This window comes from Eucyclogobius newberryi, unplaced genomic scaffold (genome assembly GCF_026437365.1).
Source record: "Eucyclogobius newberryi isolate DKJ021-1_F unplaced genomic scaffold, fEucNew1.0.hap1 SCAF_13, whole genome shotgun sequence".
Lineage (NCBI taxonomy): Eukaryota > Metazoa > Chordata > Actinopteri > Gobiiformes > Gobiidae > Eucyclogobius > Eucyclogobius newberryi.
Window position 1 is genome coordinate 33,252,550 of NW_027315757.1, and position 18,020 is coordinate 33,270,569.

Below are 18,020 nucleotides of genomic sequence, written 5' to 3' on the forward strand. Positions count from 1 at the left end.
CGCTTCTTCGGCACCATCAGCCAGGACCTGAAGTGGGAGCCCACGATCAGCTCCCTCATCAAGGACCAGCAGAGGATATACTTCCTGCAGCAGCTGAGGAAAGCCAAGCTGACAGTGCAGATGATGGTGCAGTTCTACACGGCCACCATTGAGTCCATCCTCACCTCCTCCATCACTGTGTGGTACGCTGGAGCCACAGCCAGGGACAAACAGAGACTACAGCGCATTGTGCGCTCTGCTGAGAAGGTGATCGGCTGCAGACTTCCATCTCTGCAGGACCTGTTCATCTCCAGGACTCTGGGACGTGCAGGTCAGATCACAGCCGACCCTTCTCACCCTGGACATGGACCATTTGAGCCACTCCCCTCAGTCAGTAGGCTACGGTCCATCTGGACCAGAACCTGCCACTACAAGTTTCTTTCCATCTGATTTTGGACTCATGAACACTTCTTAAACACTTTCATTTTAACCATAATTTAATTATTCACTGCACTGTTCACTTTCTGCAGTACATATGTAAATTCAATTGTAAATTTGTGTACACAGTATTATTTCTTTTATCTAATAGCCTATTTTAATTTTTATTCTATAGCAGATTTGAATTGTTTTTTCTTTTTGACTTATATAGGTTGTTTTATCAAGTTCCTATGTTTGTGAATTCTGTTTATTGACAATGGCAATAAACCTTTTCTGATTTGGATTCTACTGCAATGCCTCTTCTAAAGTATCCAAAAGCAATAATTATCATGTAAAAATCATAAATTGCAACACATCCAAATGGGTCAAAGCAATTTCTGAATCATTGTTGCCAAGAAAATAAAGAGCAGATAAAAATAATGATCTTTATTTATAATATACTCTTAAAAATATGCAATTCCAATACATAAGTGGACTCTCACAAGACAATAGACAAATAGTCACAAGCCTGTAAGAAAGAAAAAAGGCCATTAGCAGGGTAAGTCATACAAGTAAGGATGCGTGAATCATCGAGTAAATAATGTCAGAATTAATTACCTGGCAGCTCATCATCAGGCTAGGAGGACTGTCTGCATTAGGAGCCATAGAAAAGATAGGATTGTGAAAACACTCCTCCATGTGCTCACAAACTCGAGATTCCAGCAGGTGTTTTAGAACTTCTGGACTGATATTACGACTCTACATTAAAAAAGTACAAGGGTTAGACATTCAGCCATATATGATAGATGGAGATAGACAGATGTGTGTATACCTTAGTATTAATATATAAACCACAAGGACAGGAAACAAAAATATTATTTATCGTCAAATTATTTCTGGAAAATAAAAGATTAAAGTTTAAGACAATAAAGTGAACCAGCAACAATAAAAAGCAGACAAATTCCTTCTACAAGATTAACTTACACATGACAGACAGGACAAATGATTCGATCCATGTCCTCATCCATTTCTTCCACCACAGATGATATGTATTGTTGCTCAAACTGTAGATTTTTCTCAAATTCTTCAATTATGGACATTTCTGCATGATCAATCACATAATAATTGTGCTTTATTTTTTATGTTGACATGGGGCCACGCATTTGAATACACTCATTTACTACCATGAGACAAAAGCTCTTGTTGGATTTCCTCAAGTACTGCCAGTTCATCATATTCCTTTAGGACACCAAACATCTGACGAGATAAAACAAAGCATTTTGATACAGGGCTGTAAATGAGTTAATATCCCCAAATTGTTTATTGAGCTTTTTTACTATTGTTGTTGCTGACGTCACCTGTTGTGTAGAGACAGACCAAAATCTGTATCTTAAATATTAGAGCTCCAACTAAACACTACTACTTTTAGTGGGTTTACATGAGCACCCGAGGACCACATGAACGCCGCTTTAGATATTATTAAAGGGAGTGTCTACAGACCCGCGGCGCGGCCGAAACTGCTATGTTATTTTGTGCTGCGGCTCCTGAAACTGCTGGGCTATATGACCGCACCGGGTTAGAGTCAGGGTTAGGATTAAGGTTAGCCATGAGGCTATTTGACCACGCCGCGGCTCTGCAGCCACGGCCATTATTAAAACTTACATATTATATAACTATATTAAAATGAAATGCAACTTGCATTGAGGCAAAAATGCATCATTTCAGCAGTATTGAAGGATGTTAATAGACCCATTTTTTAATACTAAGTCGTTTTGGTTCAATAGTGTAGTTTACAATGATTATCTACTTATATTGTGCTTCAAAAGTACCTGGGAGGGAAAAAAAAAAAAGAATAAAAAAAAAATAACCACATTATGTCTGATTGCTCTCATTTACATTCTACATTATTTGTATGTAAATGTGATACACTGTTTGGAAGCCGTGAGGCAGACCGACCTCCGACATTCCACTGGAGCCCCACAGAGAGGGCAGTTTGTGCTGGTTTTCCGCCTGCAGAGCGCTCCACTCCTCCTCCATCACCTCCTGGACGATGATGGAGCCTCCCTGGGCCATCTGCTGCGGACTCTCCCCCATCTGCCGGTACCGCTCCAGCAGTTTGGACCTGCTGTTCTTCAGTCTGTCCACACAGCGCTGACACAGCACAGAGAAGACACAACGCACTGTTAGCCAAAACCGCTACAATACCATTAGCGATGTCAAACGCCATAAAACGAATTCCTGACTTTTCGGTATGCTTCTTTCCATGGCGGGGTGGTGGCTTTATAAAGTGAACGATGTCGGAGTAAAGCGTCCATTGCCACAGTTGAGTATGCTAGCAACAACACGACAAGCGAAAAAATCTAAACATTGCAGCTTTTAACCCGGAAGTGGAAACGCGCGTTGCATTGCAGGTCCAACATTTACAGTTTTTATGTTCTTGTTATATTAAATAAAATATATAATAAAACACAATATTTATGTTTTTTAATGGGAATGAAGCACCTTTATTTGATGGAGGGAAAAATAAGAATAATGAGTATGCTAGCAACAAAAAGCCTAGCGGAAAAATCTAAACATTGCAGCTTTTAACCCGGAAGTTGAAACGCACGTTGCATTGTAGGTCCAACATTTACAGTTTTTATGTTCTTCTTATAATATTAAATAAAATATATAATGAAACACAATATTTTATGTTTTTTTTAATGGGAATGAAGCACCTTTATTTGATGGAGGGAAAAATAAGAATAATGAGTATGCTAGCAACAAAACGACAAGCGGAAAAATCGAAACAGTGCAGCTTTAACCCGGAAGTAGAAATGCGCGTCGCATTGTAGGTCCAACATTTACAGTTTTTATGTTCTTCTTGTAATATTAAATAAAATATATAATAAAACACAATATTCTATGTTTTTTAATGGGAATGTAGCACCTTTTGATGGAGGGAAAAATAAGAATAATTTTACTGAACCAAAACACGATTGCACTTCCTACTCCCTAACAGAAGAGGGCAGCATTTAAAACAGATCTCTCACCGGTACGTAGGTCATGTTGCGGATTACCTAAACAAAACAAGACATGGCGGAGCAAGAGTCAGCCAAAACGACCCTGTCAGCGGCTCAGAAGCAACTTTTAATCCGCCGAAAGCAACTCGATTACTGGCAGAAAAATTCGGGTCGGATACGGCAGCGTAACCTCCTGACGGGCCTCACTATAGGAGCGTTTGTCATTTCCATGTGTATCCTTCTAAACCAGGTCCCATCTCATTACTGACACGAACAACAAAATGATCTTCTGAATATGCATTAGTGCAAGTCTCAGGTCCGTCATTAAGACAAGCAGGCGCACTGTATTATGAATTGTCTCTCAATTAATTCTCTGTCTTCTTTTTCCTTCCTCGTCTCCTCATTTCCCAATTCCTTCCTAGCTGTCAATCAAATACGCATAAGTGTGGCGTCCCAATAGATCCTTGGTCCAAAAGCCCAGAGGAGGCAAGGGAAGGAAACATTTAGAGTTTATATGGAATAAATATAGCCTTGAAATAAATTAAATTGAATGCAATATAATAGGTTATTGCTATTCTCCTCTTTTATTCTGTGTGCTGGAAATGGGAAGTGTGTAGGCGCAGCAGCAGTGGTGTGTTTTGTAAGATAAGATAAGCCTTTATTTGTATTTCTTAACCTAGGCTAGGCAAATAATAACACCTCTATTTCCTACTTTGCCTAGAAACACCAGGCTCTGTATAACGACTAAGCACGCTATAGAGAAGACTAGAGTGGCAGCTATTGATTATTTTAGTAATCGAGTAATCTATCGATTCTCATATTAGAGTAATTGGTTAATATTTATTACATTCAGTGAACAATTTAAAAGCATATTAAATATTGTTTTGAATCAACGTTACAGTTCATAGTAAGAAATAACAAATAAGGAGTTTCTTAATATGACACATTTTATTCTTAATTTCACTTAAGTATGTCCCTAAAACAGCGACATTTCACTTCACCAGTCCAAGTGTTTCTGTTTGTTTCTGTTTGTGTTTGAGTAGATTCGTGATTTCAAATCCGAGTCGAATAAAGCCGACAGGCCAATAATAATATATATATATATATTTTTAATGTATTTGATGTGTATTCTTCCTTAACCTGTTGGTATCCAGTCAGCTACACCATTTATTCTGTCAAACAGGAGAAGATCATGGATGAAATAGACGATGAAGCACGGATCCAGTACACAAGAGGGCCTCGCACAGGGGCAAACTCTTAATACCACTCCACATGGGACTGTTCTAGAGACTCGTTTAGAGTTTTTCCACGTCTGAGAAGTTGCATCTACTGTGACGGTCATAGAGTTCAAACAGAACAATGACACTTCATAATAATGCATAATAAGGACACATTATTCTGTGTACATATTAAAACTACTGTAGGGAAGTTGGTTTGTCTTTGGCTTTTGAAAGACGTTAAAAATAAATTATTCTGATTCTCCAAAACACATATTTCATCATAATGTACTATCTATATGCAAAGTAAACTTGTCCAAATAAATATTTACTTCAATGATGTGAAAGTTTGTTGACTGTTTTGGTTCTCAAGTGATATTCTAATCAGAAATACAAATAGGCTCCACGCTCTTGGTTTCAACATCCGACTCATGGCAAAGCAAAAAAAAAAATCTGTTGTAAATGAATCCAAAATAAGATAAGATAAGATAATCCTTTATTGTCCCACATGGGGAAATTTCATTGTTGCAACGCAGGAAGATACAGAGGTAGATACAGAAGAAAAGAACAGATCACTTATAGGAAGTCTGAAAAACACTTTCAGTAGAAGATCTCCTATAAATAAAAACTCCCATAGACAAATAAATAAATACATAAATATCATTGCATGTGATCACGACAGTAATTGCACATGAATATGTTTCACGACAGCACATAGATTGCACATGAATTTCACAGTAATTGCACATGAATCACAACAGTAATTGCACATATGACGGAATTGCACATGGTTAGGTCAGTATTGCGAGTGTTCAGGACTAACAGTGTTTGTTATAAAGTCTGACAGCAGCAGGAAGGAAAGACCTACAAAATAGCCCACAATAATTAAAACTTTAGATTAAAAAAATATATATATTCTTTAATGTTTTCATGAATTAATCGGTGCCTTAAATACTATTTGAATGATGTCCTAGTTGCCCAATTGATTGTGCGTTTGCCCTCCAACCAGAGGCTCGCCGCTTTGAGCCGAGCACATGAACTTTGTGACGTTGCTGGTAAAGTTTTGCCTCTTTGATCACGTGTGAGGCGGCTTGGCATTTGTAATGTTTGAAAGGAAGAAGTTGAACAATGTGGCCATCATCTGCCTTTCAAACCAAAAGCTTTCCATATAAATGAGCCATTCTTTTGCATGCTTTAGAACATTCAAATGTTTGCTAAAGAAATAGAATGACCTTGATGAAAACATTGGGTGCACAATGCAAATACGACGAAAGGGATTAGTATAATCACAGTGTATTTATTTAGCACTTTTCCTCCTGAGGAAGAAGTGCTTTGTTTGGTTTTAGCCCTGTCCCCAAAATACATTGTTTAAAGTTTTTATAATTATGACTTAGTTTGGTAGGATGGCACCTGTGGTAAATATTTGTCATACTTTTACTTCTGTTAAGCTGCGGTTTGTGAACAAAATAAAAATAAATTACAGGAAGTAGAGCTGAGTTCTAAAACGGAATATTTCTATGTCATCAATATGCGACGTGACATTGAAAAAAACAGAATATTTACACAACTGATAGTTTAAACAATCATTCAACAAAATAAAGGTGTCATGTGGCACTATTATAATTGTAATTTATATGGATCTTGGCTGTTGTGGACCTACTTACCTCTACTTACACTTGCCATGTGGGTTCCCTAAGCAGAAATTCTCAGTGGTGCCCCCAGGCCCCTTCCAACATGTAAAAAATGGGGATAGGGATTTGACAAACTAAATGTGACTATTTAGTTTTACAGTATATACATTACATTGCAGTAGCGTGCAGTGACCTTTATGGATGGGCGAGCAGAGTTGGGGTGTTCATAAATATTTAGTGGATAACAATGGCACACAAAAGTTAAATTAAAAAAGTAACATGAGAGAATTTTGAACCCCGATCTCCCTCGTGTAGGGCACACGCTTTTCCTACTGAGCGTTTTTAAACCCCCATATTTCTAAAAACTGCTGAATGGTGTAAAAAGGCTCACTCAGATCAATTACACAAATTAACGCTCAATAGACCATATTCCGCCCCGCTCACCTTTTCCTCTTTTTTCCACGGATCAGCACTTCCATCAGGTCCTTTGGTTTAAATGGAGAACAAGGGAAATGTCTTGCCGCTAAAATAAGATAAGATAATCCTTTAATGTCCACACAAAGGGAAATTTTGTTGTTACAACGCAGTAGATACAGGAGGAAAGGACAGATTATAGGAAGTTTCAAAAACACACTCTTAATAGAACTCTTATGAACAAAAATAAAAAAACTCTTATGAACAAAAACTCCTCTCCTATCTTAATAGGGAATGGAGGGGGGTAAATAAAATAAAATAGATAAAAATAAAAAGATAAAAATAAGAAGGAGGCCTATCAGGCCACTCTGGCTTGTGGGTCTCCGGAGGTCATCGACAGGTATCTGCAGGCCAAGCGAGCCGCAGCTCGTGCTGTCGCAGAGGCAAAAACCCGGGCCTGGGAGGAGTTCGGGGAGGCCATGGAGGAGGACTATCGGTCGGCACCAAAGAAATTCTGGCAAATCGTCCGGTGCCTCAGGAGGGGGAAGCAGTGTAAACGGTGTTGGTGGAGGCCTGCTGACCTCGACTGGGGATGTCGTCGGACGGTGGAAGGAATACTTTGAGGATCTCCTTAATCCCTCAGTCACGTCTTCCGAAGAGGAAGTAGAGACCGGGGACTCAGGGGCTGGCTCATCCATCACCCAAACTGAAGTCACTGAGGTTGTTTGCAAACTCCTCGGTGGCAGGGCTCCGGGGGTGGATGAGATCCGCCCTGAGTACCTAAAGTATCTGGATGTTGAAGGACTGTCTCGGTTGACACGTCTCTGCAACATCGTGTGGCGGTCGGGGACCGTGCCTCTGGACTGGCAGACCGGGGTGGTGGTCCCTCTGTTCAAGAAGGGGGACCGGAGGGTGTGTTCCAACTACAGAGGGATCACACTCCTCAGCCTCCCGGGTAAGGTCTATTCCAAGGTACTGGAGAGGAGAATCCGACCGATGGTAGAACCTCGGATTCAGGAGGAGCAGAGTGGTTTTCATCCCGGTCGTGGAACACTGGACCAGCTCTATACCCTCCATCGGGTGCTCGAGGGTTCATGGGAGTTTGCCCAACCAGTCCACATGTGCTTTGTGGATCTGGAGAAGGCTTTCGACCGTGTCCCTCGGGGTGTCCTTTGGGGGGTGCTCCAGGAGTATGGGGTCCGGGGCCCTTTGCTCAGGGCTGTCTGGTCCCTGTATGACCGGAGCAGGAGCTGTGTTCGCATTGCCGGCAGTAAGTCAGACCTGTTCCCAGTGCATGTTGGACTCCGCCAGGGCTGCCCTTTGTCACCGGTTCTTTTCATTTCTAGGCGCAGTCAGGGGTCGGAGGGTGTCTTGTTTGGGGACCACAGGTTTCCATCTCTGCTGTTTGCAGACGATGTCGTCCTGATGGCTCCATCAAACCCGGACCTGCAGCTGCACTGGGACGGTTTGCAGCCGAGTGTGAAGCGGCTGGGATGAGAATCAGCACCTCCAAATCCGAGGCCATGGTTCTCGACCGGAAAAACGTGGCTTGCCCTCTTCAGGTGGGTGGGGAGTCCTTGCCCCAAGTGGAGGAGTTCAAGTATCTCGGGGTCTTGTTCACGAGTGAGGGAAGGATGGAGCGTGAGATTGACAGGTGGATCGGTGCAGCGGCTGCAGTGATGCAGTCGCTGCATCGGACCGTTGTGGTAAAGAGGGAGCTGAGCCGAAAGGCAAAGCTCTCTATTTACCGGTCGGTCTACGTTCCTACCCTCACCTATGGTCATGAGCTTTGGGTAGTGACTGAAAGAACAAGATCGCGGATACAAGCGGTCGAAATGAGTTTCCTCCGCCGTGTGGCTGGGCGCTCCCTTAGAGATAAGGTGAGGAGCTCGGCCACTAGTAGAGTGGCCGAGCCGAGTAGAGCCGCTACTCCTCCACGTCGAGAGGAGCCAGCTGAGGTGGCTCGGGCATCTGTTCCGGATGCCTTCTGGGCGCCTCTCTCGGGACGTGTTTCAGGCATGTCCCACCGGGAAGAGGCCCCGGGGAAGACCCAGGACACGCTGGAGAGACTGTCTCTCGGCTGGCCTGGGAACGCCTCAGGATCCCCCCGGAGGAGTTAGAGGAAGTGTCTGGGGAGGAGGAAGTCTGGGAGTCCCTGCTCAGACTGCTGCCCCCGCGCCTCGGCCCCGGATAAAGCGGCAGAAAATGGATGGATGGATAATAGAATAAAATAAAAAATAATATAAAGTAAAAATAGCTAGCACAAGACTAGGTAATACTATTAGCAGGTAAGTAAACCGAATAAAAACAAAATAGAACACTCTTATTTACAGGTATTGCACATGGTTAATTCAGTATTGCACATGAATATGATGGTATTGCACATGGTTACATCAGTATTGCACATGTTCAGGGCTAGCAGTGTTTGCTGTAGAGTCTGACAGCAGCAGGAAGGAAAGACCTGTGAAACCTTTCCTTCACACAGCGAGGGTGGATCAGTCTCTCACTGAAGCTGCTCTTCAGAGCGGAGAGAGTGTCCTGCAGGGGGCGACACTCATGGTCCAGCATAGATGTGAATCTAGCCAGGACCCTTCTGTCCCCCACCTCCTGCACCGAGTCCAGAGCACAGCCCAGGACGGAGCTGGACTTCTTGATGACTTTGTCCAGCTTCTTCCTCTCTCTCTCTGTGATGCTGCTGCTCCAGCAGGCCACACCGTACAGGAGCTGATGCCACCACAGAGTCGTAGAAGGTCTTCAGGAGTGGCCCTGTCACTCCAAAAGACCTGAGTCTCCTCAGGAGGTAGAGCCGACTCTGGCTCTTCCTGTACAGTGCGTCTGTGCTGTCCAGTTTGTGGTTCAGATGAACACCCAGGTACTTGTATGAGTCCACTCTCTCAATGTCCCGTCCCTAGATGTTCCCCGGTGAGGGGGCAGCAGAGTGGCGTCTACGGAAGTCCACCACCATCTCCTTGGTCTTCCCCGCGTTGATGAGGAGGTGGTTCCACTGACACCAGTCCACAAAGTCCTGCGCCAGTCCCCTGTACTCCGCATCATCGTCGTCCGTGATGAGTCCGATGATGGCAGAGTCGTCAGAGAACTTCTGCAGGACACAGCTGTCCGTGTCGTGTCTGACGTCTGCAGTGTAGAGGGTGAAGAGAAAGGGCGCGAGGGCAGTGCCCTTGGGCGCCCCCACACTGCAGGTCCGAGTGTCAGACACACAGTCCCGGGCTCTCACAAACTGGGGTCGGTCTGTGAGGTAGTCCAGGATCCACTCTGCAGGTCATACTCCACACCAGCCGTCTCCAGCTTGTCCCTCAGGAGCAGCGGCTGGATGGTGTTGAAGGCGCTGGAGAGATCAAAGAAATGGATCATCACAGAGCTGCCAGGCTTTTCCAGGTGAGAGAGCGGTGCAGCAGGGAGATGACGGCGTCCTCCACTCCGATGCCAGGCTGATATGCAAACTGCAGCGGGTCCATGGCTGAGCTCACGGTGGAGCGGAGGTGGTCCAGGACCAGCCGCTCCAGTGTCTTCATCAGGTGGGACGTGAGAGCCACCGGCCTGAAGCTGTTGAGGTCTTTAGCGCGCGGTGTCTTAGGCACAGGTACCAGACAGGAGGTCTTCCAGACCTGTGGTACCACCCTCAGCTTCAGGCTCATGTTGAAGACATGCTCCATAACTCCACACAGTTCATCTGCAGGACTTAAGGAGCCTGGGGCTGATGCCGTCAGGTCCTGCTGCCTTACTCACTTTAATCCTCTTCAGCTCACTCCTCACCTGTGCTGCTGTGACAGTCAGTGGTTGGCAGGGGGACTGTGTGCTGGGGGGATGGGTGGGTCCAGGTGAAGTGGGGAGCTGATGGTCCGGAGCAGAGGTGTGAAGGGGAACGAGGGTGGGCCATTGTCCGGCTGTGGAAGAGGGAGCATGCAGCTGTGCAGGGGAGGGGTGGGTGATTGATCAAATCTCCAGAAGTGAGTATTTAAATCGTTCACCCACTATAGATCCCCCTCTGTCTGGGCAGGGGGGGTTTTGAAGCCTAAAATGGTTTTCAGGCTCCTCCACACTCCCTGAATGTTCTTTTGCTGCAGCTGCTCCTCCATCCTCCTCTTGTAGCCGGCTATGCCATTAACCAGATTAATCTGTGTAAAATATCATGTATAATATATATGTGCACCAACAAGTCAACAAAGCACCGATTATCCGGGAGGCCCGAAAACGGCTTTTTAACTTATTTTCTCTCGAGGTCGGCAGCCCTATGTTAACTAATGCTATAAAAATGAAAGAACGATTACGTCGAATGGCGGCTCCCGGAAGGGCTCCTGGAATAAAGTCAAATCTCAGAAAAAGCTATTTCAGGCATCAGACCAGAACTTATAATAGCACTCACAAATGTTAAACATTGTAGATGTACTTTGTGTTGCAGTAGATCAGGCATCTGTTACGATAAGTACTGATACTTACAAAATAAATAAATACAACATACAAAATACAGTAACCGTAACTGCACATGCGCCGTAGGCTACCTTATCAAAATCTACAATAGTTAAATAATCATGTAACAAGAATAATTGTAGAAAAAGATTCAGTTGTAGTCATCTGGATTCTGTTCTTCTCAATCTGTGAATCAAGACCGGGAACTTTACTGATATTTATCCTAAACTGAGTAGGACCCACCGGGCACCAAATCTGTCAAGTTTTCAGCGAGTCCACACCATGGTCGACACTCTGCACAGAGGAGACGCTCCAGCAGCAGCGCTGAGCAGCGCGGGGTAAGGGGGGCTGCTGCAAAGGATTGTGGGTCGCCGTAGTTCCAGTATAATATAAGAAATAAAATATAAGAAATTAATGAATATAAATTAGAAATGTTTTGCTTTGTGACTTTGAATGCTGTTATTTTGTTTTGTTTTAGGGCAAAATTGATTGTATTTTGTTCGACTGAGTTATTATTATTATTATTTATTTTTATAATCATTAGAATGAATTCTATTCATTCCCAGAGGGAAATTATTTTGTTACAGACATGCAGCCGCCCAGCAGAAGAAAATGAGAATAAACTAAAATTAAATATCAGTATTAATAGAATCAAACACATTAAAAATATGTTTTTAATCACCTAAACCCACAGCAAAATAATAATAAGATTATAGTACCCTACCCTTAAATAGTCCTTCACATCATCTGGATTACATCTTTCCGAGTCGATATTTTCTCTTGAGTGTCAAATGTAAAGCATTATCAAAAGGTCACGACTGGCACAGCCCAAAGCTCCAGCTCCTCTCCTCATGGTAAATATTTTAACACCTCCCCAGGGAGGCACCCAGGAAGCATCTGGCACAGATGCCACCTCAGCTGGCTCCTCTCAATGTGGAGGAACAGTGGCTCTACTCCGAGCTCCTCACCCTATCTCTAAGGGAGCGCCCAGACTCCCTGTGGAGGAAACTCATTTTGACTGCTTGTATCTGTGATCTTGTCCTTTCGGTCATTACCCAAAGCTCATGACCATAGGTGAGGGCAGGAACGTAGATTCACCAGTAAATCGAGAGCTTTGTCTTTCGACTGAGCTCCTTCTTCTCAACTGATGCATCACTGCAGTTACTGAACCGATCCACCTGTCAATCTCACGCTCCATCCTTCCCTCACTCGTGAACAAGACCCCGAGATACTTGAACTCCTCCACTTGGGGCAAGGACCCCCTACCCACCTGGAGTGGGCAAGCCACCTTTTTCCTGTTGAGAACCATGGCCTCGGATTTGGAGCTGATTCTCATCCCAGCTGCGTCGCACTGCTTCACTCGGCTGCAAACCGTCCCAGTGGATGTTGATGGTGCAGTTCTACACGGCCATCTTTGAGTCCATCCTCACCTCCTCCATCACCGTGTGGTACGCTGGAGCCACAGCCAGGGACAAACTACAGCGCCCTCTGCTGAGAAGGTGATCGGCTGCAGACTTCCATCTCTGCAGGACCCATACGTCTCCATACGTCTCCAGGACTCTGGGACGAACAGGTCAGATCACAGCCGACCTCGGGCAGGAGGCTACCGTCCAGAACCTCCCACCACAAGAACAGTTTCTTTCCCTCTGCTGTTGGACTCATGAACACTTCCAAAACACCTGTCACTATGATTTAATCAATCACTCACTGCACTGTTCACTTTCTGCACTACATATGGAAATTCAACTGTCAATTTTGTGTAAGCCTTGCTTTTTTATTTTTTATCTTAGGCAACAGTTATTTTATTACTTGGTTTACGGATCCGCCGCACTTAGATGATTGATTTCTACAATATAAATAAAATAAATTATAGTACCGCCAACAAGGCAAAATAGCATTAAATTAAATATAAAAGCAGTATTAAGTCAAAAGATAAGAGCGCGTGAAGCAAGTCAAAATGTACCCCCCACGAGTCCGAAGGTTCAAGAGTCCGAAGGTTCACGAGTCCGAAGGTTTTAAAGGTTCACTAGTCCGAAGGTTCACTGGTCCGAAGGTTCACGAGTACGAAGGTTTTAAAGGTTCACTGGTCCGAAGGTTCACTAGTCCGAAATTTCCTCATAGGCTAAAGTGAAGGTGCAGACGGCATCGGGATGCAGTCAGTCTGTAAAATGCGCACGAAGCACGAAGACACGCACTGGGGCTCGTCACGTTTAATGTACCAGCTGCTCACAGGAGGCACCACAAGTTGTACTGTGTATGTGAAAATAACAAGGGAACATCTCGAATCCTCCGTTTTATGCCCTCATTTAATCATAAGAAATATGCGTGATCAGAATCCTCCACTCTATGCCTTCATTTGATCGTAAGTATAGAAAATACGTGTGATCCGATCACCGTAGGATTGGTAGTCAAAAGGGAAATTCAGCTGGCCAAGACGGGAGTGTCTACAGAGCCGCGGCTCCTGAAACTGCTGGGCTATTTGACCGCGCCGCGGCTACTGGAAAACAGTTTAATCCCGGAGTTAAATAATTAATTAATAATATGATAAGGAGCTCAGGCTATGCACAGAAACAAGTCGGTTATGGAAAATACGTGAGTTTAATCATGAAAAGTGCATCAACACTAGAAAAGTCTTAAAAGCCAGTGTGTAGGGCAAAGGGAGGCGAGGAGAGCGCGGACTCACACCTTTGGACTAGCGAACCTTCGGACTAGTGAACCTTAAAATTTCTGAACTTTCGGACTCGTGGGCAGCCACCAATCCTGTGTGAATCTGACGGAGCGGCTCCGTCCCTGCGCGCGGCCCCGGGAGAGCGTGTGAAGATGCGCGCGCCCTTTTCCGTGTCTGCTGTGCGCAGCGCTAACTCCTTTATATCGCAAATACATATTTTAAACCCGTTTACCACATTTTCTCCATCGTGTTTTGCCGTGATTAAAACACACTAAATCTACTGTTACACGCTCCTGCGCGTCGCGTCTCCCTCTCCTCTCTTTGTGCGTTTTGCTTAAACAAGGAAGAAAAAATCTTTTATATTTATATTTCGCCCGCCTGTTCAATATATTTCATTTAAAAATCAGTAAACCAAGTAATAAAATAACTGCGGCCTTAGAGCCGATTTTGATCCTACAGCAGATTGAAATAATTTTTACTTTTTGACTTTATATAGGTTGTTTTATTATTGTTTTATGTTGCACCGAATCACCAAAGCAAGTTGCTATGTTTGTGAATTCTGTTCATTTACAATGGCAATAAACTGATGTTGCAGGTCCGGGTTTGATGGCCCCATCAGGACAACATCGTCCGCAAACAGCAGAGATGAGATCCTGTGGTCCCCAAACCGAACACCCTTTGACCCCTGGGTGCCAAGAAATTCTGTCCATAAAAACTATGAATAGAACCGGTGACAAAGGGCAGCCCTGGCGGAGTCCAACATGCACTGGGAACAGGTCTGACTTACTGCCGGCAATGCGAGCACAGCTCCTGCTCCGGTCATACAGGGACCGGACAGCCCTGAGGAAAGGGCCCCGGACCCCGTACTCCCGGAGCACCCCCCAAAATGACACCCAGAGGGACACGGTCGAAAGCCTTCTCCAGATCCACAAAGCACATGTGGACTGGCTGGGCAAACTCCCATGAACCCTCGAGCACCCGATGGAGAGTCTCGAGCTGGTCCAGTGTTCCACACTGACACACGCAAAATCCATGCAAAACTGACATTTTGTGAGTCAGATGTTTAGCAGTAATTGTGCGTGCAGTTCTCATTAATCACATCCACACCCACAATTAGCTCTGGTAATGGCCCGAGCATATCTCTAAAGAGCCGTGATGTGCTGTTATTGGACAGTCTCCTTGATATGGAAATAAAGGGTCAGTGAAGAATATCACAGGAGTTAGAGTCCAGGTAAACAGCACAAATCATACAAGTGGGGCGTCAGTTTCATCTGACGTAAAATAATATTATAATACATTTTATGTATATGAGAACCGGGTTCTACTGTGAAATGCCATTATAAAGAGGCTGGGTCTCTCAGTTCTGTGGTTTAAAATGTATGTATTTATTCATAAAATCTACCACACTTAAGCTTCGTACAGACCGCGGCGGCCGAACCGCGCCCGACGCAGAATTTGAGCGCGTGTACATTTGAAAGACAAACGCACCGGACGCGCGTTCTCGACGCCCCGGACTCATGTCCGTAAAAAATTCTCTGCATCTAGATTCACTTCCTCATTAGACTAATTTCTCAGGGAATATGAGTCGGATTGTAATAAAACAAGCATTTTGAAGCTTGAAAGAGAGAACACGACGTGAACCAGTGCTTCCACTGTCCACTAATGTCTTCTTCTACAGTGTGTCAAATGCTTGCGCTTCCTACAAGAGTGCCCCTGGTGGCCGTTCACTAGTAACAATCTATAAATTAGACGCGCTGTTATATCAGGCTCAAAGCGTGGGGGGAAAAAGTAGTGGCTTCAGATCCGAAAAGCACAGTAGTGACGGTCAGATTTAATATTGATGAGCAGATGAAGTGAGAGTGGGGAGGACATAATGTGAGCAACAAAAGAATTTCTTTGGCTACAGGAAATCCACATAAACCTGAGCTCTTTGTGGTTGGATCATCATCAGACTTTAATAGTGTTACGCATGTTAAGCTACTTTAATTTCTTGTTGCTTCCTTTACCAGGTTGTCATTCTTTGCCCACTTTATATGTTTATTCAGGTTTGGGTATTGCACGGTAAACAGACCTGTGATATCTTATTTTTTTTTACTTTGAATACATTATATTCCAGGTGTGATGTTCAAATCTAAGCTAAAACAGTTTTGTTTAGCTGTGCATATGACTGATATGATTTTATTTGCACTCTTCTCTTTTAGTCTAAAACTGTTTTGTGATTTCTGTCATGTCTGTGTGATTTTAATGCATTTGTTCCTATTTTGTGAAGCATTTTGAATTGCCTTGAGTATGAATTGTGCTCTACAAATAAACTTGCCTTGCCTTTGTAGCAGCCCATGCAAAACCTGTACGTGTTTTGTACAGATGGAATTATACATTTGAATAGCACCAAAGAAGCTTATTTTTTACAACAGTTTTGATACACTAAGGTAAAAGAATATACATGTATATGTATGTATGTGTGTGTATATAAGATAAGATAATCCTTTATTGTCCACACATGGGGAAATTTCATTGTTGCAACGCAGTAGATACAGAGGAAAAGGACAGATAACTTATAGGAAGTTTGAAAAACACTCTCAATAGAAAATCTCTTATAAACAAAAACTCCAATAGACTAAACCTCCCATTTCCCAACAAGGGATGAAGGGGAAAAATAATAAATATAAAATAAATAAATACCATTGCATGTGATCACGCCAGTAATTGCACATGAATTGCACAGTAATTGCACATGGTTAGGTCAGTATTGCGAGTGTTCAGGACTAACAGTGTTTGTTATAAAGTCTGACAGCAGCAGAAGGAAAGACCTGTGAAACGTCTCCTTCACACAGCGAGGGTGGATCAGTCACTGAAGCTGCTCTCCAGAGTGGACAGAGTGTCCTGCAGGGGACAGAGTGTCCTGCAGGGGACAGAGTGTCCTGCAGGGGGTGAGACTCATGGTCCAGCATAGATGTGAATCTAGCCATATATATATATATATATATATATATATATATATATATATATATATATATATATATATATATATATATATATGATAAATAGTTGCATAGAAAGGCATTTGTAAGGTTGCACGGTTATTATTACTGTGCTTTTGTCTTATCTATAATGTGCACTCTGCTGGATTTGTAAAACATGTTTGATGTGACTCTGTAGAAGCATGCTATTTAGATTAAGTTATTTTATTAGTATTAGTCAAATGTAACTAATTGTTCACCCGATACCTCATTATTAAATTATTGCTTTCAATCACCTCTTGATGAAGTGGTGGGATGACATATTCACCCTGCTTCACATCAAACTCAGATGTTTGCAGCGTTCAAAATCACAACAGCAGTTGCCTCGAGGGGCTACAGTGAAAAAAGAGATGAAACAATGTTCATAGAGTGTTAAGCAGCTGTGATTATTGCAGTCTTTATCTTAATTATCCTATGGAAATTCCATATCTCTCTTCATCCCTTATTATTTTCTCTCTTGCCAGACAGTCCTCGCGTGCTGCCTTGCTTCCCTGTCTTGTTGCTCGTACAACGTAGTTCCTTCCATGTGGCCCTGCTGTCTCGGGTCATGTGATCAAATCATTGTAAAGACTAAAAGAATATGACAGGAAATATAACTACAAAAAGGGAATGTAACTGCAAGAAGCTTGAATTGTTATATTTGTTAGAATAAATAAAAAGTAACTCATTGTTCAACTGTTTCTGCTTTAACTTATTGCTTTCATTAACCTCTTGATGACGTGGTGTGACACATTCCGGCCACCAGAGGCAGTAGCAGCTCTGCCTCTCCTCAAACTCTGACATGGACTAGTGGTGAGCCGCTGTGATTGGTGCAGCCTTAATAAACATATGAAAATGAGAAGTTCAGTCAAGAGAATAAAAAGAAGAGTCCATTGAAGATGAGCTGCACTTTTTGAGGAGCATCAATGATCTCAGAGGTAAGTGAACGCAACACCACAAACTTACAAAAGAATTATAACACTAGTTCCTTCACGTCTTTTTACAAATGTTACAATCTATCATTTGATTTCATTTTGGAGCATTATCACTAGAGAAACTCTTAAAATCTATCTAATATGTTTTTCTTTTGGCATAATTTGGCTCTAAATGACTTCCAGAGAAATGCCTCTGACTCCAAGTTCTTATGTTTTCTGGGAAAAACATATATATTGCAATGTTTTAAAACTACTCAACTATTACCTACACTAAAATCCACACATTCACCTCACTACCTGTTTTCATAACTCCACATTTCATTTTTCCTC

General features: G+C 43.2%; 1 protein-coding gene and 1 long non-coding RNA gene across 2 annotated transcripts; one reads left to right on the forward strand and one right to left on the reverse strand.

Annotated features, from left to right (window-relative positions):
* Positions 1–826: 826 nt before the first annotated feature.
* LOC140357725 (RPA-interacting protein A-like) lies at positions 827–2,753 on the reverse strand. Its single transcript, XM_072442239.1, has 7 exons — positions 2,640–2,753; positions 2,353–2,547; positions 1,581–1,653; positions 1,381–1,498; positions 1,229–1,292; positions 1,015–1,155; positions 827–925 (listed from the first exon to the last, which is right to left on the reverse strand). Exons 1-7 carry the CDS (start codon positions 2,709–2,711, stop codon positions 896–898), a joined length of 693 nt encoding a protein of 230 aa, XP_072298340.1. The 5' UTR covers positions 2,712–2,753; the 3' UTR covers positions 827–895.
* Positions 2,754–3,445: 692 nt separating this feature from the next.
* Positions 3,446–4,742, forward strand: LOC140357727 (uncharacterized). Its single transcript, XR_011926668.1, has 2 exons — positions 3,446–3,631; positions 4,553–4,742. It is a non-coding gene; the product is annotated as an uncharacterized lncRNA (long non-coding RNA).
* The last annotated feature ends 13,278 nt before the right edge of the window (positions 4,743–18,020 follow it).

Bases quoted from the DNA above. Each gene is read 5' to 3' on its own strand.
- LOC140357725 (XM_072442239.1), bottom strand. From the start codon at position 2,711: ATGGACGCTTTACTCCGACATCGTTCACTTTATAAAGCCACCACCCCG. The intron at 1,499-1,580 runs GTAGTAAATGAG...TTGATCATGCAG, and splicing joins ACAAGAGCTTTTGTCTCATG to AAATGTCCATAATTGAAGAA. The intron at 1,156-1,228 runs GTATACACACAT...TTTTTAATGTAG, and splicing joins GTTTATATATTAATACTAAG to AGTCGTAATATCAGTCCAGA.